General features: G+C 41.4%; 1 protein-coding gene across 4 annotated transcripts in view; it reads left to right on the forward strand.

The window, feature by feature from the left end:
- Positions 1-6,298: 6,298 nt before the first annotated feature.
- Positions 6,299-23,528, forward strand: part of LOC122791636 (ubiquitin-conjugating enzyme E2 variant 2) — a 540,639-nt gene continuing 523,409 nt past the window's right edge. The window contains exons 1-2 of one of the 4 annotated variants that reach the window (XM_044059451.1): positions 6,386-6,416; positions 6,891-6,989. In XM_044059451.1, the coding sequence (XP_043915386.1) occupies positions 6,401-6,416; positions 6,891-6,989 (115 nt within the window). In that variant the 5' untranslated portion in view covers positions 6,386-6,400. Of the gene's footprint in view, positions 6,417-6,599; positions 6,631-6,890; positions 6,990-23,528 lie in introns of those variants that run through there. The other 3 variants (XM_044059450.1, XM_044059452.1, XM_044059453.1) reach the window with 3 other exon arrangements.

Here is a 23,528-nt window from a genome sequence, read left to right on the forward strand (position 1 = left end):
AGTGAGGTATTTAGCATGTCCACGCCCAGTCCGTGTAAGAGACGTTTTAGCTGGTCTCTTACACAGAGCTTAGGGCTGTTCCTGGATCGAGAGGCTTGCATGGAGTGTTGTACGTCTCTTACACTCCGTGCAAGCCTTCGTGAATCCTGCCAAATGTCTGTGCAACAACTGAAGAAGAAAGAAACAATGGATTGCATTACCTAATGCTTCGCACAAGTGCCGCTATTACAGCATACTTTTCAGAAAGTCCTTGTGTTTTTCATTTGTTTTTGTTTACTAGCACGGTCCAGTTTGGTGTAGCCTATTTTCAGGACAGACCCTGGGAGAAAAAAACTAGCTTACCCATGGTTAAACATTCGCACATCCTATGAAGCCAGGAGTAATGCCATGCTAGAAGAAAATAAAATAAAGTTTAAGTTCATAGGTTTATAGGTAAGTACTAGGCTATCTGCCCGAGGGCATCTATAAGCCTAGCCAGAATGTGCTGGCTTTCGCCGCTCCCTTAGATTAGTTCCCTGTGCCTCTGTCCAGCAGAACCATTAGTTCCCTGTGCTTCTGTCCAGCAGAGCCACTGCAGTGATCCCCCGGGGTAAATTTTCTGTTTCCCATTCACTCGTCAAGGTTTCTCTTGAAGAGTGTTAATGAGGGGCTCTGCCTAATGTAGATTGGAATCCTGTTCCAAAGCATAGGGAGTCTCTGGGACAGGAATCTATCCCTCCAGCACGTCCTATTTATCGTTGTGGTGAGGTTTAGATCCCTAGAGCCTGTGGCTCTTGGGGATTTTTTTTTTTAGGTGGAGCATGTCCGTCAATTCTGGGTTGGACATGGCCTTGTATGTCAGGCACAGATCACCTCTGAGTAAGCGGTATGCAAACTGTTAAAACACAAAGGCGAAGTGGTAGAGAGCAATCCAAAAGTCCATATATAAAAAACACAGTTTTATTAGCGCTTTCGGAGTGCACAATGTCACTCCTTCATCAGACAAAATTTAACTAAAATAAAACCAACTATTTATAAGATCAATTGAGCGGCTAATTATCTAATTATATTAAATCAAATTAAGTTAAAGTGCCGCTCACACAACATTTAACCCAACATTTAAACCCCAACCAAAGTAAATTCTTGTAACATCCTACAAAAATGTTAAAATAAAAGTAATAAAAATAAACAAATATAAATGGACATTCAAGACCTATTTAGTAATAAATATACAAACATTTAATTAAATGTTTAGATAATTCGCCTTTGTATTTTAACAGTTTGTTTCATTTTTTGGAGTTAGTTTAAGCAGTATGCAACCAAGTACAGCTGGAGTTTCTTCAGTCAGGCTGCATAGGGCATCTGTTTGGGGCCAGTAATCCTCTTGGTGAGGTACTTCTGCGGTCTTTCCAGATGTTGCAGGTGTCTTGTAAGGTACATCCCAAACGGGGCATTGTACTGTATGATGGGTCAGATGAGTGATGAGTAGAGGGGCACAATAACATCTTTTGTTCTAGATGTGAACCCTTTTGTGATTAGGTGGGCCACATAGAAGGATTTTCTAACCACTTTGGCAATATGATTATCAAAGGAGAGATTACTATCTACTTGGGTCTCCAGTTCCCTTATTACATTTTCTGTATTTAGGGGACTACCATGTATGTGGTAGTTCACAGGTACTTTGTTTTTTCCAAAGGGGATGACTATGCACTTTTTGGCATTTAGCTTGAGGCCATGATTTTAACACCAGGTATCCGTCTCAGTGAGACCCTTTTGGAAGATGTCTGTATCAGCCGGAGAGTCAGTTATGGCCCCCAGTTTGCAGTCGTCTGCGAACATGGTCAGCCATAGTCCTCCAGTGCTTGCCTGTACCTCTGAGAAGTATATACCGAATAGGAGGGGTCCCAGGACTGCGTCCTGGGGGACGCCACTTGTAACCGGTTTAAAGTCTGACTAAGAGCCTGCAACTCTCTCTCTCTGTGGGTTCTATCCGTGAGCCAGTTGGCAACCCATCTTGTGTAGGGGGTTATGTTCAGGCTGGTGAGCTTGTCTATAATACCAGAATGGGGAATTGTGTAGAAAGCCTTTGTGAGGTCTAGGTAGGCTGTGTGGACCTCCTTTCCCTCATCTAAAGCCTTGGTAACTGTCTCAAAGAAGTCCACCAGGTTTAGGAGGCATGATCTGCCCTTAACAAAGGCAAACTGGGTAGGGTCCAAAGTTTGGAGGTCCCCAATGTCTCTGTTATTGAGTTCCATGATGATGCGCTCCATAGCCTTGCAGACCAGGCTAGTCAGGCTTATATGGTGATAGTTCCCGGGATCCGTTGTGGCTCCACCTTTGTGGAGCGGGATAACTGTTGCTGTGCACCACTCTATGGGTACATAGCCTGTAGAGAGGCTGAGTTTGAACAGTGTGTTTAGGTGAGGGGCTAGTTCATTTTGGAGCCCCCGTAAGACACAACCTGGGACACCGTCTGCTCCCATTAAAACTGTGTTTTTGGCTTTGGATAGGGCTGTTTTAACCTGTGTGTCAGTGATTGCTGGGGCTCTACATTCTTCTGGTATGGTTATGGGCCCTTTAGGGGGTGAGAGGGGGGTGATGTTTGCACTAAACCTGTCTCCAGAATGTTGGCAATATCAGTCAGTTCAGTGTATTTTGTGCCATTCTGCACTAACTCAGAGCAGATCTGAGAGTTTCCACTTAGGTTCTTGACATAGCTAAAGAACGCTTTGTGGTTATCTTTGTAGTCCTTGGCAATTTTTCTTTTGAAGCTAGCCTTGGATGATTTTATGAGGGATCATACTTTCTTGCTGATACTGATCAGGGATGTCTTTCCTTCTTGGGATTTTCCTCTTTTCTGTACTAGTTTACTCCTTCTATTGTATAGCTTATTTATGGCAGGGAACCACCATACTGGTTTCCTTTTCTTGGAGGAGTGAGTCTTGGTTTTGCTTGGGATAGCACAATCCATGCATTCTTGCAGGTGCTCATAGAGTGCCTTTGGAAGGGATTCAGCAGCTTGGACAGCATTGTCCTTTAGCATGGGGGCTGTGAACCTTTCCACCTTGGTCTTAAGTAACGTGAAATTTGCTTTTGAAAAGTTTTTCATGGTGGTTTCCTTGATTGGGGGTGGGGTCAGAATGTGGATATCCAGAGTGATTAGTCTATGGTCTGATCTAACCAGTGAGGTGTTGACCTCCGGTGTAGAACACCAGTCGCCCATGTTGGTGATGACCAGGTACAATATGTTGTCACCTCTGTTGACCAGTTGATCTAGGGTGTTTGAGTTTATAAATTCTAGGAAGCAAGGGAGTTAGTACTTGAGTAGTTCTCCCAGTTAATGTTTGGGTAATTGGAATCACCCAATATTAGGGCATTTGGTACGACCTTCATATTTTCCAGTGCCTCCAGAAATGCGGAATGGGGGTCTTGGGTCATGGTGGGTGATCTGTAGCAAGCTACAATTTGAATTGCAGTTTTTCCCTGTTGTTAGTTGCACATGGATGATCTCTGAGGCATTGTGCTGTGCCACTAACCTGGAGGTGTGGGTATCCTTGATGAATATGGATACACCCCCACCTTTTGTGTTTTGATCCGGGTTCTGTGGCCAAAAAGTATGGTATGAGTTATATCCTGGTAGTGCTGGGTTGCTCTTTGGAGCCTTAAACCAGGTTTCTGTTACTGCACAGATATCGATGTTCTCCATACTGAGGAGTGCCTCGAGTGCATGCATTTTGAGGTTTAGACTTCTGGCGTTGAGTAGCATTACCCTCAGTTTTTGGTTACTTGTGCTATTTACGGTGGTGGGTTTGTCTTTTGAGCCTTGCCTAAAAAAGGCACTATGGGGACAGCAAAAGACTTGGCCTATATTTGAAAGCCTAAGGGTGACAGGTGCAAGCCATCTCTTGCGAAGCAACGTGGCTTGTCGAGCATGTCATCCCAGGTGGACAAATACTGGATCCCCTTTGAAAGACACCAGAAACTTAGCCAATTGTTGAAATTGATCATTTTTTTTTTATACTGTAGCATCATTCTTGGTGAGGGAAGGATGCTACTCAGGGTCACACCGGCCTGGGCTACATGATCAGAGAGCTCTTCCATGTCTCTTTTCATGTAGTCCAGGGAGGTACGTCTCAGGTCATTCACACCAACATGGACAATGACAAAGTCGTATTTGTACTTGTTCTGGAGCGACCTCAGTGCTTGTGTTATGTGGCGGATCCTGGCACCCAACAGGCAGATAACTGTAAACTTCTTCTTGTCCAGCCTAGTTAGTGGGACATCAGTGTGCCTGACTATAGAGTCACCTATTACTAGTGTGTTGGGTATGTTATTTTGCCTTAAGGACTGTGATTGTGTGGCACACTGATTATGTGAAGTATGTGTTTCACGGTTTGTCATCAGGTGTGGAGGTTGCTTGGGTGTCTGCTTTGGAGATCTCCGTTGCTTTTGCAGATTTTTATTTAGAGCCTCCTTGTATGTTTTTGTGTATTTATGTGTGTTATTTTCCGGTGTTGGTTTAGTAGGTCTATGTGAGACTGGTGGTCTGTTGCAAGTATTTTCCTTCTCCTCTTGACTGTCAGTTCCAGTCTTGGGTTGAGAGAGCTTTGCCTTCAATTTGGCTGTATAATTGCATCTCTCGCATATATTAATGTTTGGTGGTAGGACGAGAGGGTTGTCTGTGTACATGAGGCAGTTGTAACATTGCCTCAAAATGCCCAGATTCACCAGTTGGACTGGAGAGTACACCTAAAACTGCCCTTTGGACATGCCTGAATAGGTAAAGTCAGCTGTTTTACTGATTGGCTGGTAGGTACGAATAGAGAGCCTTGTCCTTCTGGACAGTATGGGGGGGGGGTCTAGTGCTAGGGTTAATTCGTGCTTGCTATGAGTTTTGAGCAAGTGCTGGGCTGTGAAATTAATGGTTTGAGTGCTTAAGTTGAAAGTTTGTCTAGTTCCAAGGGAAAAATTGAAGAGTAGACTTCGTGGAGCTGGGAATAGTTTAACCCTAGCTAACCAGCGCTGCCCGGCGCACAAAACCATGCAAATGCGGTTGTTATAGCAGGGAAATGAAAGAGATAGAAATTAGCCCAAAATGGCCAATAAACTACTAACTTCTGGGCTACAGCAAACAAGGCGCACAAATTTCAGAAAGAAACAGATCAAATAAGCAAGCACAATAAGCCTTTAACCAGAAACTCCCAGCTCAGAAGGGCAGAATCTAGCCTCTCCTCCCACAAGAGTGCAGACCACAAACCTTATTAATGAAAAATAACTGGCCTGAAGCCCAAGTGCTTAAACCAGAACTAATGTACTTTTAGAATAACAGACACCGAGCCTTCAATCAGCAATTCCCAACTTAGAAGGATGTAAGCTACATGTCCTGCCACAACATGCAGTCCACAAACCTTCCCAATGCAAAACAACTGATCTGAAGCCCAAGTGCTTAAACCAAAAGGCTTAGAATAACAGTTACAATTTCATCAGGCTACTACCAAGCAGTAATAACTGCAGCAGAATAATACAGCTGAGTACTTTTAAGAAGAAGCACATGCAAAATAAGGTAATAAAGTGGGAAGAAACACAGTTGCTCCATTTTCTTCTCCCTTGTTCATCTGCAACCAGATGGGAATGTGTGACTTTTCTCTTTTTGAATATAAAAGAACAGGGAATGCCGTATTTTGAAGTGCACTGAATCTCCAGATTTGCTGACTTCTTCAGTGAGTGTATCAGGATGAAACACATTTTTATTTTACATTTGTTGACCGGGCTAGTCCAACTGGATACATATCCATTTTCAGCAGAGGATGAATGCACATGGACTCAGTAACTTTCATATCATAACAGGGTGGAGTCCAACAAGAGGAAGCGAACATGGGTGTGTATTGCCAATATTTATTGTTGTTATGACAAGTAAAAGAACCGATTTGGTTACCTGTTGACTTAAGTCATGTGATAAACACTGAACTGTCTAATTGGACATAGGTAGGTGTGTGGTGTGGAAGGGTTACAGTGACCTGGTGGTCTAAACTTTAACTCTAGATGATTAATTGTCAATGTTGAAGTGACACTGTGACCCCATGTCATGTGCAAAAATGGAAAAAGGAGTGACGGATGGATGGCTCAGTTAAAAAAATCGCTAACACTGGATGTGTGACAGACCTATGAAAAAAAGGACCATTTTCAAACCTTACGTTCCTCGTAATACGTTTCACTTGAGACGTATATAAGTTCCTTATAAAGTCTATAACTTACACAATACATACCAACTTTTAAAATAAACAACAGTTTAAAAATAACCATAACCCACACATTAGGGCAAGTATTCAACTTTGACTCAACTTTTTCAGGAAATGACGATACGTTTTCTAAGGTTTCATGACATCACGAGTCAGTGGTGTTCTGCTTTTGGCTGTTCAAGATGGCGGCCTCCACAGGTTTGTTTTAGTTTTTTAGAGGGGTTGGGTTGTTTAATCTGAATTTTGTTAACATTTGCTTTTTTGTGGAAGGTTTTTTGTAAAATTGTTGAGTGACTTAGCGTGACTTCTTTTAATTAACCTGTTTTGTGTCTGAGTTATTTTGCATTCATTTAAGACGTGTGGTTCGGTAATACTTTCGAGTGCAGAGTCATCGATATGATAAAAGCGTGGTGTAAGTGCAGAAGTAATGTAATGGACAGGATAGTACGATGATGCTGTTTAGAGAAATCCATACGTTGTACATATTTTAATGATTGTGTAATACTTTTCTTCTCCAAGATTGACCGTGTGATGTGCTTATTCCAAATCTGCTGTGGCAGACCGCAGTTAGATGAAAAGCATCATCGGATTGCTGACCAGTGATGTTGATGGTGCATATGTACTTATCTGCATGTTGTAACAATTGTCTGCCTTTCCTTCTTTCTTTTGTAGTGAACGTATTGTTGAGTTGTAGCTCATCGCACAGTCAACGTCACTCCATTCTGAAGATGGATAACTTTTATTGCACACTAACAGCCCGCTATATTTGCAGTTAAGTTTTAATGCAAATTGGTGAATGCAGCAGTGCATGCATAGACATGGTCGCTGGCCATGATTTTTGTTTTACGTTATCTGAAATTAAGCTTGTGAATGAAGTTATGTTTCGTACATGATAAAAACGGCTCCGCTCTTCATTTGTCTTGGTTTGTATTTGGTTGGCAGTATGCTACGATGTCGTCTTTATTGTGCAAGTCATAGTATGCGTGTGTATACATGCACACACCTTTGTGTATGTAATATATTTATTATCCCCAGTGCGAGTATACTTCTGCACATATACTTGAATATGAAGCATATTCACAGTGTATGTATACAATATATACATTATTATGTTTCAAAACCAAAACTCTTGTCACTAAATTTAGTGGGCTTAATTTGCCTGAATGATGGTGGTAGGGATATGGAAAGGCTATTTCTAAGGTAAGGAGGTAGGGTTGGGGTTACTGGCAGAGTTAGGATAGTACTGGAGGCCGAAGTCTGCTGCCTGGTCATAATGATGTATGTTAACCATACCTCTCCCAGACGACTCAACTATGCAGATTTTCACAGAATGTCCAGATTTGTATTTTATATTTTTGGTCTGTTTCTCATAAAATTGTGGTTTTCTGGCAAAACTTTGACAATTCATTGAATGAAGTCAGAAAATGACAGACATTTGAGTTTCAGACTTCATACCCTTTAGAACATTTATGTTAATACAAAACTTTTTATTCTGTCAAATTTCTAAGTTTGTAAAAGCAATATTTAAATCTTGTCCCTATTTATGGGCCTTTGTCCCCCCCCCCCTCTGTTATTTATGGCTTTGTCCAGATTTTAAGAGGTTGAGAGGTATAGCTTCTTAGACCAAGAAATCTGGACCAAGCCATAAATAAGTGGGGGGACAAAGGCCCCAAAATAGGGACACTTTCTAAATGTTGCTCTTATGAACTTAAGACAGTTGGTAGAATAACAGGTTTTGCATTAGCATGAATTTTTTTGAAGGATATAAAATCTGAAAATCAAATGTCTCATTATATTCTGATTTCGATCCTCAACAATTTGCCTCAAAACTAAAATTTTATGAGAAACGGGCCAAAAAATGAGTCAAAAGTATGGCAATTCTGTGAGAATCTGGACAGTTGAGAGCTGCTATTTAACCCTAACACCAACCCATTACTTTAGTAATACTAATCCTGCCCTGATGCATTCCAACCACATTAAATCTAGCTCTCCCTTTTCCTAACCATAAGCCATGGACATTTCAACAAATATTCCCACCTCATAATTGCTACACTTTCAGTATATCCGAAACTTCAGCCTTTCCCTCGATATTCCCCCTGGTAACAACACCAATACCCTGGAAGACATACTATCCTGGACCTCATCCAATATTAAACTAGAAACCTGTATCATGGGAGATGTAAATATTGACTGGGGAAAAATAATCAGCCCTAATCCCACAATAACAATCAACCTACTCAACTTACAAACTCCATTACCAGGCCTAACAAAACCAACCCTCCAGGCTCCATACTTGACTGGATTCTAGTATCTCATCCTAACAAAGTCATAAAATGCGGTGTCATTCCTACCTCATTAGGAGACCACCTCCCTGCATTCACCCTTCGAGCTACTCCCACTTCATCACACTCTCACCAATACATTCATACGCGTAACCTGTCTAACTTTAACCCCACCACCTTCTCTAACTCCCTTTAACTGGAACCCCTTAAAAATACTACCATTAGACAAAGCCTTGACTACTTCAATTCTACATTCTTAACTCCCTTGCTCCAATCAGAACTAAGAGTCAAAACTAAGACCACCCCATGGCTCACCAAAGATACAAAAAAGATAATGCTACAAAGGGATAAAACATGGAAAACTTACCTCCGCCATAAACAGCCAGAAATACTACTTAAATATAAACAATTCAGAAACCTAGCCCAAAAACAAGTCATTAGAGATAAAAAAATCTTACTACATCAAACTACAAGAAAATCATGCTAAAAATCCCAAACAATTCTGGAACTCCATTAATTCCCTCCTCAGCCCAGGTACAAAAAACAACCCCTGTCCAGACAACAGCAAATCTGAACCCGAAATTGCCTCGCTATTCAATACCTTCTTTACGTCTTCTATCGCTGAGCTAACTAAGACCTTTACCAACATTAACCCTCCTCCCCCCTGCTCAATCTCCCCCTCCCTCATCTCTACACCCTATTTTTGAACTTTAAACCCATCTCCACCAATCTAATAAAAAAACTTCTTTATAAACTTAAGCCTTGCTCCAACGCCCCTGACAGCATTCCATCCTCCTTCCTAAAAATAGCCTCTGATGCTATTGCTCTGCCTATCGGTATCCTGATCAGTAGATCACTAAGTGAATCCTATGTTCTCAAACTTTGGCGTTCTGCATTTATTTTTCCACTTCATAAGGGTGGCAAAAATTGTAATGTCTCCAATTTCCGCCCCATAGCCATCCTCTTCTTGAAAAATGTATCCACCTGCAGCTCTTGCCATTCCTTACCAAACACCAGCTACTCTCTCCTACCCAACACGGCTTCTGCCCAGGGCACAGTACTAACACCGCCCTTCTCTCCTGCTTACAATTCTGTAAACTCTGCCCGTGACTCTGGTAATATGGTATCTTCTGTTCTGCTTGACTTATCCAAAGCCTTTGATACCATCTCTCATACCCACCTTCTAAAGCATCTCTCCAATCTCAACCTCTCTCAAACAACTCTCTCATGGTTCTCTAGCTACCTTTCAAACAGGTCCCAAGCCGTGAAATGGGGCCAAGCCACCTACTCTTTCCTTCCTACCCCTACCGGAGTATCCCAAGGTTCCATACTTGGCCCATTGCTATTTAATATCTTCATTAATGACTTCCACAAAGCCATTCCTAACACCAAAATTTGCAATATGCTGATGACTCCACTTTGATCTGCTGCGCTACCAACCTAACAGAGCTCCAGTCTCTGACACAAAAAGCCTTCTCAACCAGTGAAAACCGGATGCTCCAAAATCACCTCTCACTAAATGCCAATAAAACAAAAATCCTACTATTCTCCCCTTCAAAATCCTCCCCTCTTGACAATAAACTCCCTCCATATAACCAGTCTCAGTAACTCCTCCATCGAGATTGTACCCTCTGCCAAACTTCTTGGTGTCACAATTGACAATCAACTAAAATTTAACACTCCTATCCAGGTAAACATCAAGAAAACACACACAAAACTAGGCCTACTTTACAGAAACAACCACTTCCTCTGTCCTTCCACCAGACTAACTCTTGCCTCTACCTACGTCCTTCCCTCTCTTATGTATGGCACTCCTTTGCTCACTCATTTATCTTCCACACTCACCTCCAAACCTGAAGTTTGTTGTAACAAAATTTCCAGATTTGCTACCAATGCCAAATCCTCCTCTCATCACTGCACCGCCCTTCATTCTCTAAACTGGCTTGAACTCCCTAACCTACTTGACTTTCTCCATATTACCACAGCCCACAAATTACTATTCCAACCCACTACCTTTCTACAACCTTATACCCCTCTCAGACCCCTTAGATCCTTTCAAAAACCCAAGCGCCCAGCTGGTCAGCTTCTCCTATCCTTTACCCTAGCAAAAAATTGAATGCTGTACCCTCCTCTCTAAGGACCTGTAACAACCATCTTCTCTTCAAAACTCAACTTCATTCCTACCTCTACCTGAACAGGAAATGCAACTGCGCTCTTCCACCCATCCCTCTCATGCCCTCCTCCCCCTTTACTCCAGGCTAACCTTTTCTTCCTACCTTACTCGCAATCCACTGATTCATTCTGTAACTAGATAATAATATCTAGCCTTTATACTAAAAGCTTGTTTGTTTATTTTTCTGAACAATAACTGTAATTGTCGTTGACTTTTTCTTGTTAAAGGAACCCATTGTTTGTACTCTTAACTCTTTGATATTTTCATGTAATTAACTTTGCTATATGGAGCTTTTCTCCCCGGGCCTCCACTAAAAACGGGCTGTTAAGCCCAGTGGACTTCCCCGGTAATCAAACTGGAATGAATAAATAAATAAAATGTACCCCTTCTGCATCCCAAACAACCTGTTGTATGTGCAGGTTGTCAGAAATGCACTTGACCCTTTCCACAGTTCACTGTGTCAAACAAATGGCCGTTTTGATAAAGTGAACAAAATTGGTGTATTTAATTGTATTATGCACACACAGAAAGCTTGTAGTGTGTGACTGTGTGTGTACATTACACTATCTGCTTATTTGTGTGAAAATATAAAATATCCAATGTTTGTATCAGTACAGTAGATTCAGTGGGTGTTTGTTATAGAGCAAGTAAGTATGTGCAACGTATGACTTGTGTAATTAAGTGCAGCTCCATAATGTGTCTGATTTGTTGGTGTGTGAGAACTACAGTCTCGGGGGGGGGGGGTATACCTAGAGTTAGGGTCTGTATATAATTTGTCGGGGGCAAAACATGTTATAAATTTTCTTGCATTGAGCTTATTTATAAGGGCATGTGTAAAGGGGCATATCGGTGTTTAATGTATAGTTTGTATGTGTTTTGTCATTTTTCCAACCGGGTTCTGTCCTTTCTCTTCTACACTCCGATGTGGCACATCAGACTTGTGTAGATGTTTATAAAGTGAGTAAATATCGTTCCACCTTTTGTCTTGTTCTTGAACTTATTTGGCTTTTTACTTTTACTGCAGTAGTTGAATGCAAGCTGTTGGCCATGTTCGTTAACGGTAGTGACCAGAAGCGGCTGTGTAAATACCTTACCACAGGTGTTTTTGGGGGAAAAGCATGTGGCTAATAAGCATATGCCTCTCCCCAGAATATCTCATTAGCAATTACCATGGCCCTATAGACAACCCACTGTGGTGCTAGAGGTCTTCATGAAATAGCACTGTGGTAGGGCTGACTGTCAACCAGACTTGGTTAACACAAGGTGTACACTTGGAGTAGGCTAATTTTAATCCATTGTATTTATTTATTGTATCATTGTTGGCCTGTTGCAAGCATTATGCGTCTTAAGTTCTCCTCTATATTTAAATTTGAAAGACAGCTGTCTCTTTTTTATTTTATTTTTTTTCGCTACTTCAGTACTCATAATTAAGGCTGAGAACTGATGTGTACATAATCAAGGTACAGTATATATCTTATGTCTTTAAACATTTCTAAAAAAATGTCATTTGCCATAGTTTATTTTCACAATGGTAGTGGTTATTTATATGTGGATTTTCGCCGTTACCGTATCTTCGTTTCTCCTTTTTCAGTTTTTGGTTTCTGCCTTTGCTTTTATAATTCATTCCTTACTGTAGCCATTTTTTCCTCCTTTAAACTTTTTCTCCTCAGCTTTTATAGTTCCCTCATTGCTTTACAGCACTCTTTTGTTGTGGTTAAGCTTCTGTTCTTATCTGCTAACTTTTGTATTTACTGACTACAACTTTCTAATGCTGATAACTTAGATTGGTATGACTGCACTGCTGACACTTGGTCTACCTCTTCCTCTGTTTATTTGCAACAAAAGGCACTAGATATATTTTCTTTCCTGATGTTATTTTGCACAGAAAGTTGTACGAGCTGTTTCTGACCCAGCAGTTGCCTTTTTAATAATCCTTAACTGCCTTCCCAGCCCATCTTCCAAAATAGCCAAGTTTGAATTCAGATATACTTTTCAAACTGCACAGTTGTTTCCACTGATATTACACTGATTAGTATATCATAACTGTTACATACTGTAGGTTTCATGTTTCTAATTCTGCCTTCCACTAGATTCCTATTTTGCCAGTTTGATTAGAGCTTTACCACACATACTGTGTTCTGAGATGGATAAATCCACTGTAACTGCTGTCCTGTCTATTCTTCACAAAACAAAGATGTGTAGGAAAGCTTCTTTGCTTTGTTTGTAATTCCAGCCTGTCACAACATTTAAATTATGTTTTTGGCTTTGGTCATAATTTGTGTCAGGTGAAATTGAACTAAACCTTGAACTGTATGATGTGCTCACCGCAATTTCAGATAGAAGAAAGTAGAGAGTAAACTTTGGTGGTATTAGAATAATAATGGAGGCATTTTTAGTCTCTTGCTTTTCTTGTTTGTGTTGTAGTGCATATCATGTCTGGTGTTAAATTGTACTGTGTCCTGTCTCCTAATAAAACTGCAGTAAAATTTTATTCCATGTGGCTAGGAAGAAAGATGGATAGACTGATGCTTTTTATTAAGCATAACCTATTAGGTAGTCTGGTTACGAGATCTTCAGGTAATGCAGATCATGTCCACTAACGTGATTAAGTTAACTTTCATGTCATAATTTAGGTTTCTCTACCAACAGCTAAGTTGTTTATCTAATAGATTGTGCATGTGTATTCACCCATCTCAGCACAAGTGAAATGTATAATGTCTTCTGGTCTCTGGAAATGGCTACCCTGTTGTAATTATTTTGTATGGATTTTGTTTTGCAAACTATTACTTGACCGGCCTGCCTGTTATGAGTTGTCAACACCTTATCAAAAATGTTAACAAAGTTTGTACTTCAATAAACTATTATTTGCCCCAGAAGAGCTAATTCACTAACCTAATGTTGTCTTGGTTTCATGTATGACAGAGTTTTCACAAAACTGTCTTCAGGGTGAAGCATCCTTTTTTTGTTATTTGACAACTAACCTCTACTGCTGAAATACTTTTGTGGTTCATTAGATTTTGTAGTAATCTAGCTGCATGGGTCACACAATGAAGGATCTAATTAAAAAAAAAAAATCATTGCATGGAAGTAATAGAAAATACTTGTCGGCTTTTGACTAGAACATTTTTGTTGCATTAAGAAATAAGGCAATTTCCATACAAGCAAAAAACCTTTTTAAATAAGAAAATCTGTGCAACACTCATGGTGCATTCTAAGTAGTTGAGCATCATCGCTGGTAGATAAAAACAGCCACATTGTATTCCCTGCCTTATTTTCAAGTAACTGCAGTTGACACTTCACCCTTGCCTTTTCATCTAACTCTAGAACTTTTTGCCAGCTCTTACAGGTTCATAAGTAAGTTCTAGGCTGGCCGCTCTTGCGGGCATTTTTAAGCCTAGCAAGTTTCACTTTTTGTGTTTGAAATAACCTATTATATTTGGTTATAGATTGTCCTTGCCCATCAATCTTATGGTTGATAATTATATTAACCTTAATGAGAATAAATAGTCATACCATAGATAGCAGACGAGATGGCTTAGTGGTTAAGGTCTCTACATGGTGCCCTGTAGGGGGAAGAGTTGTACAGACCAACCGCTTTGGCATCTACTGTGGTGCATAGTATCCTCAAGATAGGAGAACACTGATCACAGACTGTGCGCTGTGGCAGGGCTAACCGGTGATAAGTGGGTTGAGGACCCAGCCTACTCTCACCCACGCCAAGGACCCTTGCTAACGGTGTGAGGGGTATATGTGCCCCTATTGGCCAGTGTGTGTCTGCCATAAAGCCCAGCAGCCCTGGGCCAATAAGCTACTGGCTGACTGGTGTCTAGTTGCCCAGCCTGGGTTACCTGGGATAGTTTTGTTGAGCGAAAGCTGGATGTAAAATGAACCAACCTGCCAAACATGAACTGAGAATTGTTATGCTTAATGTAGGTTCAAGAAGGCAGGAGTATGGCACTGAATTGAGAGAGTTGGTGACAGTTAACAAGATACCCCGACCCCATGTAGAAAAATGGGCTGCTGATACCATAGATAATTTGAGGGCACACATGCATGCAGTAAAGTATTTAGGAACTGCCTCTGTCCATTAATAATACATGGGGCAGTCGGTCTGGGGTACATTTTCTGTTTCCCAACCATTGATCTAAGTTGCATTTGAATATGGACAGGGCTAAACTTTGTTTTATGTGGATGAGTCTGTTTCACAGCATTGGTAGCCTCTTCTAGGTATACCTGCCCCTCCAAACTATTCTGTTGATATTACATAGGAGCTTTAGATCCCTAGACTGAGTATTTCTTCTTTTCATTAAGCTTACTCTTAATCTTGCAGAGCAGTTGTTCTGCTTTCAGTGTACCTTCATTTTCTGGTTATTTTATTAGTCAAACCACAAAGTGCCGAGAGAAATTCCATATTATAAAACCACCATCTGGTAGCTAATTAAGTAGATTTCTGAATGCTTGTATCGTTTATACTTGTGTCTCTTTCCTACATGTGCAATCCTTTGTTGATCACAGCTTTTTTGCATATTTATGGATATTGTGTTTTTTTTTCTGCTTACATGCCCAGTCTCAACCTAGCATTATGGACAGTTGGACCACCCTTGTTTCTCCTGCCAGCCTTGTTAACTTGGGTCTATTGAGGCAGTGTAGTAATTGCCTCATGTACACTGACAATCCTCTACTAATAACTCACTGTAGTACAGAGTGTGAAAGATGTATATACACCAGGAATCTTGAGTCCATGCTCTCTCGCACTCAAAACAATAACACTGACAAGATTGTCAACCCACCACTGCAGATGCATGTAGTACCACTACTCGTACACATAGTACACGTCTGACACAAAAATCAACATACGCAATAGTTCCCTCAAAAAAAACTTACCAAGACACCAGAGACCTCCAAAACACAAGACTGCTACAACTTACACAATTCCTACAGCAACACCGGTGTCTCATCTACCAAGCCCATAAGGCATAACTTTAAAAAAAAACAAATTTTCTAGTAGCTAGAGATTCATTAGTGCGAAACACTGTCGTCCCACTCACCAAGTTGGACAAGGAGAAAGTCAGTCAGCTACCTGTCCAGTGCCAGGATTCATCAGATCATGCTTGCACTCTGGTCTCTCAGCAACAAGTGCCATTATGACTTTGTCATAGTTCATGTTGGAGTGAATGACCTGACATGTACCTCACTGGACTATATAAAGAGAGACATGATTGAGTTCTCTGAGTGAGTGTCCCAGGCAGGTATGTCCTTAGCCTTGACCAGCACCGATAATTATTAAGATAATAGTGCAGAGTAGTGAAGTGAAGATGCCCACTCCTCTTTTCTTGATATACTGGAAAATATTAGGGTTCAACCAAGCACCTTTTATAATGGGCGATTTCAACTACCCCACCATTAAATGGTAAAACTACTTATGTAACTTCCTCTGCTCAACGCTTTATGGAATTCATAAATTCCAATGCCCTGGATCAACTTATCCACATCCCCACCAGGGGCAACAATATCCTAGACCTAGTGTGTTTCACACCTAAAGTCAACTCCTCGTTGGTCAGATCAGACCATAAGCTAATCATCGTAGATATCTGCATCCTGCTCCCCCCTAAGGAAACCACGGTAAAAAAGTTCTCCAAAGCCAACTTCATGCTTCTTAAGACAGAAGTGGTGAACTTCATGACACCCATGCAGATGGACAGTACAGTTACGACTGCTGAATCCCACACAGATGCACTCTATAAGCACTTGAGCACAAGTGCATGGATCGTGCTATCCCAAACGGAACCAAGAAAAGGAAGCCAATCTGGTGGTCCCCCGCCATAAGAAGCTGAGATCCCTTTATAAGATCCTCCAAAGCTAGCTGCGAAAACAAAATCGCCACTGATTCTAAGGGCAACCACAAAACATTCTATAGCTATGTCAAGAATCTCAGTGGCAACACCCAGATCTGCTCTGAGTTACAGCACGATGGCACGAAAATTACAGAACCAACTGATATTGCCAACATCCTGGCAGATAGGGGTAAAGTTAGCACTGAACCTCTCACCCCCTAAAGTTCCCCGATCTATACAGGAAGAATTCAGAGTCCCTGTAATCCCCATCTATGCAGATAAAAGCTGCACACTCTAAAAACCAAAAACACAGCGTCCATGGGACCGGACAACATCTCGGGCTGCGTTTTACACTAACTTCAGAACAAACTGGCTCCGCACCTAAGCACCATGTTCAATCATAGTCTCATGTCAGGCTGTGTGCCCACTGAATGGCGCACAGCAACAGTTATCCCACTCCACAAAGGAGGAGCCACCACTGATCCTGGGAACTATTAGCCTGATGACCCTAGTCTGCAAGGCCATGGAATGTATCATCATGGAACTCATAAAGACATTGGTAATCTCCAAACTCTGGACCCCATCCAGTTTGGGTTTGTGAAAGGCAGATCATGCCTTCTGAACCTGATCGATGACTTTGAGGCAGTCACCAGAGCTGTAGATGAGGATAAGGTGGTTCACACAGCCTATCTTGTCCTTGCCAAGGCTTTCGACACTCCCCCATTCTAGAATTATAGCTAAACTCACTAAATCAGGTATAAATCCCTACGTCACAAGGTCACAAGATGGGTTGCCAATTGGCTCACTGACAGAACCCACACTAAAGGTTGCAGACTCCAAATCTGACTTCATACCATTGACAAGTGGAGTACCACAGGGTTCAGTCCTGGGACCTCTTGTTTGGTATCTACTTCTCTGAAGTACAGGCTAACGCAGATGAAGTTCACAGATGACTACAAATTAGCCATAGTCGTGTCCCCAAATGTGGACATCCTACATGAGGGCCTCACTGAGACAGATGCCTGGTGTCAAGAGGCATGGCCTCAAGCTCAATGCCAGAAAGTGCATGGTCATCCCCTTTGGTAAAAACTCTGTACCCATGAACTACCACATAAGCTGCAGTCTATTTAACGCCAAATGTGTGATGAGAGACCTTGAGACCCAGGTGGACAGTAGCCTCTCCTTTGATAATCACATCGCCACAGTAGTCAGGAAATCCTTCTGTGTGGCACACCTAATCACAAAAGGGTTCTTATCTAAAAAAAAAAAAAGGTGGTTGTTCCCATCTACTCGGCAGTCATTAGACCCACTATAGAGTACAACGCCCCTTTTGGAATGGATTTCACAAGACATCTGCAGCAGCTGGAAAGGCCACAGAAGTACCTCACAAAGAGAATTACTGGCCTCAAACAGATGCCCTACACTGACTTGTTTCCAAAAAAACTCCAGCTTTACTCTGTAGCATATCACCTACTCGGAGGAGCTCTCTTCCTAACATATTGAGCCTCAAGAGCAGGAGCACACTCAAGCAAATCTGCAGTCTGCGGCTACCACTCCACCCATACAGTATAAGAAGGAATCAGTACTGCAAACTAAACAAGGATATACATTTTGAGCCTCAAGAGCAGGGTCAGTCCACCCAGGCATTCTACTTGTATGTTTTATGAGAGTGAAGCTATTACATTAGCAGTATTTCTTAGTAGTTCTCATCTTGCTAATAAAACTGACTGTTGTAGCCTTGTGTCCCGTCCCCCCCGCTAGTACAGTAATCCTAACTGTCCAATAGACAGTATACATTTAATTCACATCCCTGTGACTAAATTAACCATCAAGCAGCCCTCTCAGTGCTTTCTGCCTTAGTTTGTATCACTTGGAGGCCCACCTGTTTGTTTGCATCTCTATACATTCCCCTTTATTGCTAATGTATCTCCCTGCTCTAATCTGTGCACAAACTGGTTACTAATCAGCAAGTCAATGTGAAGACACACTCCCAACCTTAATAAACGTTGCTGTCTCTTCTCACCTTCACTTTACAGGTAGTTTGAATTATTACTTACCCCCTCTGAGGCCTTCACTGATTTCCACTGGTTGCCTCCCTGGTTTCTTTGCATTCCACCTGGTTTACACCCCTTGAGCTATCTCCCTTCCCCAGTACAAAGTCTATATTAGAATCCTGCTGAGCATGGAGCCATCTTTAAATTTCTAGTCTCCCACCAGGACACAAGTGCTCCTCAACAATTACATTCTGCTTGCCAGTAAGCCATTAGACCTCAGGAATTTGTTTTAAGTGTTCAGATTTGTAAAGTAATACTTACTTTTTCTTTTGTCTTTGTTGGCTCTGCCCTGCTCCGTTCGCCCTCGCTAACGCTCTGGCTCTCTCTGCTCCCCTGCCCCCTATTCCCTCCCACCCCCACTACCTCTACATTTATAGTAATCACAGCCACACCCACAGCTCACCCTCACATCACCTCCACCAATCACAGCTCTTCCAGTCATATCACATTATACTACACCAACTTGCTCCACACAAAATACTCCCAGTCACTCTCATTCCCACTAGGCATTTTTTACATCACCACACTACTTCCCCATCCACATATAGTGCAACCCTATAATTCCTATTCAGACCCCCCACCTAGAAACAACTTAAACTTTATAACCATGACTATCCCGCAACTAAGTCTAGTCTGTCTTCTCATAATTCTTTACAACACCACAAGTTATCACTCTAGCAATATCCCTAAACTTAGTAGCACAACACTGCATTATGCACTCTCGTATACAGACACCACACATTATAATAATATCTGCCCACAGTTATTCAAGAACTACATAACGGACCAATTCAGGACTAAGCACATATGCTCTCATTCCTACTCCAAAAAACACAATACTTTCTCTCACTCCTCACCAATCTCCATCATCTGTATAACCATTTTAACTCCAGGCTCACCATAAGTGGGGATATCCACCCCAACCCAGGCCCAAATCTATCCTGTCCAACTCAAACTGCTCCAACACAAGTGTCAGAACATAACATCCCCACTTTCTTCATCCCTGGGCAAATCAACAGCAGCAGTAAAACCAACCATCTTTTAATGCTAAATATTAATATTGGAAGTATCAAAAATAAAATACCTGAACTCCAGGCCGCAATATCATACTACACAGACATAGTTGCTTTAACAGAAATCTGGCTAAATAAAAACATAGCTAACTCAGTTCTCCCTACCGGCTACAATATCATTAGACAAGACAGACCACTTTGTAAAGGGGGTGGAACTGCCTTACTGTACAAGTCAAACTTAACTGTCCGTCAATTACCAAACTCCTACCCCTCCCCCAATAATTGGGACATACTTATCTCACAACTTCAACTTCACCCTAAAAAGGTCATCACCACAATTGTGATAATACACTTGCTAGCCTTGAAGACTTCTTATCCTGGTGTTCTTCCACATACTCGCAAGAAACCCTTATTCTGGGGGACTTCAACCTAGATTGGTTCACCTGTATATTAGAACCACCAAGTAATCTAATAAATCTCCATGGCTGCCAGCAGCTAGTCCAAATTCCGACTAGATGTGATAAAAAATCTAAAAGGGAATCCGTCCTTGACTGGGTCCTAACTAACAACCCCACATTGTACCCTCACACATGCAGTCTCCCAGACACCTCAAGTGACCACAACATAATATACTTTATACGTAGTAGAACAAGCATATGCAAAACCACTAACTATATATCCACTAGAAACGCAAAAAAAATTCTCTCCTGAGGTCCTCAACACTTTACTCTGTAACTGTGACTGGACCCCCCTAAAAGCCCTCCCACTTGACTAGGCTGTAGCATATTTCAACAAAACATTTCTACAACACCTAGACACTGTCGCTCCATTGCTCAAAGTCAAGGTTAGAACCTCTACAAACCCCTGGCTCAGTAAAGAAACCAAACAAATCCTCAAGTCCAGAGACACTGCCTGGCTTTACTATCAAAAAAACAAAGAAACACAAAGCCTAACTAAGTACCAAGAACTGTGGAACCGTGCAAAAAATGCATTAGGCTGCACAAAAAAATCCTACTACACAACATTACAAACTAAATACCAACACAACCCGCAAAAATTTTGGAAAAATGTAAACCAGCTACTAAAATCCACCCAAAAGGCTACCCCCAAACCAACCACCCTGACACTAAAGTTCCCATCGAAACACAATTCAACTCCCACTTTGTGAACTCAGTTCTATCCTTAGTATCACAGGACAGTTCCTTCCTCACTACCCCCCCCCAACACAAATAACACTAATACTAGCTTTACCCTCAAAACAGTTTCCACCACTTCAATCAAAAGCATGCTCTCCAAACTAAAAACCTCATCAACAGCAGCCGACCTACTCCCTATCTATTTCTTGAAACTCACAGCAGATGCTATAGCTATCCCAGTCTCCACTCTCGTAAACAGATCAATTGTTGAAAACTATGTGCCCAAACTCTGGAAAATATCTTATGTTACACCCCTACATAAAGGCGGGACTTCCACTGAACTTAACTACAGACCCAATTTCTTTACCCCCCCCCCCCCCCCGGCCAAAATCCTAGAAAAATGCATCCATACCCAGACGCTAAACTGTCACCTACTCAGCATGGTTTCAGACCTGCCCATAGTACCACTACAGCCCTCCGCTGCTTCACAGACACAGTAAACCGTCTCAAAAATGAAGTCCTACAAGTGTCAACTCTTTTTTTTTTTTTTTTTTTTTTTTTTTTTTTTTGATATGTCCAAAGCTTTTGACAGTCTCACACCAAATCCTGCTAAACAAACTAAACCAGTATCATCTGTCAAATTCCACTCTTACCTGGTTCCAAAGCTACTTAACTGTACCAAGCTGTGAAATGGGAAAATTCTCTCTTTCCTCAGCTGCCCATAACTATAGGAGTCCCACAGGGTTCTATCTTAGGACCACTACTATTCACAGTCTTCACAAATGACCTCCACACAGCATGCATCTATAATTCAGTATGCAGATGACACTACCTTAATCTGTGCTGCACAAAGCATTCCCACCCACCTGCAAACAACTCAACTTGCATTCTCTGACGTTGAAAACTACCTTACCAAAGCCCAACTTATCCTCAATCCAAAGAAAACTCTGCTTAGTGTTTTTGTTAGAACTGGTTATAATCATAACTGCCAATTCATACTCCACTAATGCTACTCCAATTGCTCCAGTGGCATAGGCTAAGCTATCAAACCATTTCTTACCAACAACACAAGATCAGCCATTGCTTGCTCCCAACTTCTATCCCCCCTACTCTATGCATCTCCCATTCTGACTAATCTCAACAAAACTGAACTAAGCAAAATGGAAGCCTGCTATAACAGAATTGCCCGCTTTGCTGCAAATTGTTCATATAGAACTCATCACTGTGCTGCTTTGAGACAACTCCACTGGCTTGAACTGCCTAACCTACAATCGGCTCTGCCTCTGTCATTCTATCTATTACCTCCCCAGTAAGTGTCCTGCCCTCAAAAACCTAGTACAACATCACTCAGCCAAAAGGCCTCTTAGATCATCAAGCAAACTACTACTAGAAGTCACCAACGGCTACAATAGCTTTGGAGATGCACTATATAGTAGTTCAGTGGCTAAAAAATGGAACTCTGTCCCTACAAGCATTCAAAACACATCATCCAAAGCCTCCTTTAAAGACCTCATCAGGCAACATCTCAAGGAAAGTTGGCAGTGCCATGATTGCTCCCCAGGCTAGTGAAAGCGGATAACACATGCATATAAAATCTAGAGCACTTGATAATAGTTTTCAATCTTACTCACAAACGCTGGCTAATCTACAATGTATGTACTGTACCTGTGTACTATGTATGTATTCTAGCTATGTTCCAAATTTCAGCTGTACACCACAAATCTATTAATTACCTTTGTTCTCTCCACTGTAACTGTTTGTGCCACATACCACTGTAAAAACATGTCTCCTGTAATTTGTGTGTGTACTGATCATGTCTAAATAACTAAATGTGTCTGTAATTTTTCTTTGCGGAGCTTTTCTCCCCGGGCCTCTGCTGAAAAAGGGCCTTTTCAGCTCAGTCAGACAACCCCGGTTAACAAATGTAAAATAAATAAATAAAAGCTATGTTAAACCCAGAGCTGTTGGACATGCTACACCTAAAGAAATCCCAATCCCTCCGAGCTACACGCTCTAGGGACCTAAATCTTGTCACCACAGGACATGCTGGTGATATAGATTTCTGTCCCAGAGACTTCCTATACTCTGGAACAAACTACCCATCTATGTCAAGTAAAGTTCCTCATTAGCACTCTTCAAGAAAAATCTTGAGTGGATGGGAAATAGGAAATACACCCCAGGGATCACTTCTGTGGATGTGCTCACCAGGGAACATTGTTGGCTAGGCTTACTTAGGCCCTTGGGCCAATAGCCTAGTATCTACCTATGAGAGACTGGCACTTCCTTGCCTACCTGTTATAAAGAGAGAAATTTTAAGGAATGGGTAGTGGAAATTATTCATGAGTTATTAGAGAAGATGGTGAGAGAGAGAAAATGAAAGTAGAGTTTAAAAATAGGGTAGAAATGTGTTTTTTTTTTTTTTTTTTTTTTTACCTATTTTCTCCCATATCCCTGAGACATGGGGGACAGGTGTATACTATTTTGGACACAAATTGTCTGTAGGTGTACATGTGGTGTTTAAAATAAGTTCATCCTTGACTGGATTGTCATCTTGTCCATGACAGAGTGCCAGGATAGGAAGAGGCTTTCCCACAGCTCTGGTGATCATAAAACAAGTATCAAAAGTAATGTTACTGAAGCAATTTATTCTTTAAAAATTAAGTGATTTGTCAACTTTAGGTAGCCATCGCATTTTGTATTTGCCTCTGGAGTTTAGTGCATCCCTGCCAAGTCATTTAAAGTTAGTATGTTACCCAGTACTCCTTTTTATTAGATTGTTGACAGTCCCATTTAGTTATTTTGTTTCTTACACCGATAA

The sequence above is a fragment of the Protopterus annectens genome, chromosome 17.part0, assembly GCF_019279795.1.
Source record: "Protopterus annectens isolate FY-2018-M chromosome 17.part0, PAN1.0, whole genome shotgun sequence".
NCBI lineage: Eukaryota > Metazoa > Chordata > Ceratodontiformes > Protopteridae > Protopterus > Protopterus annectens.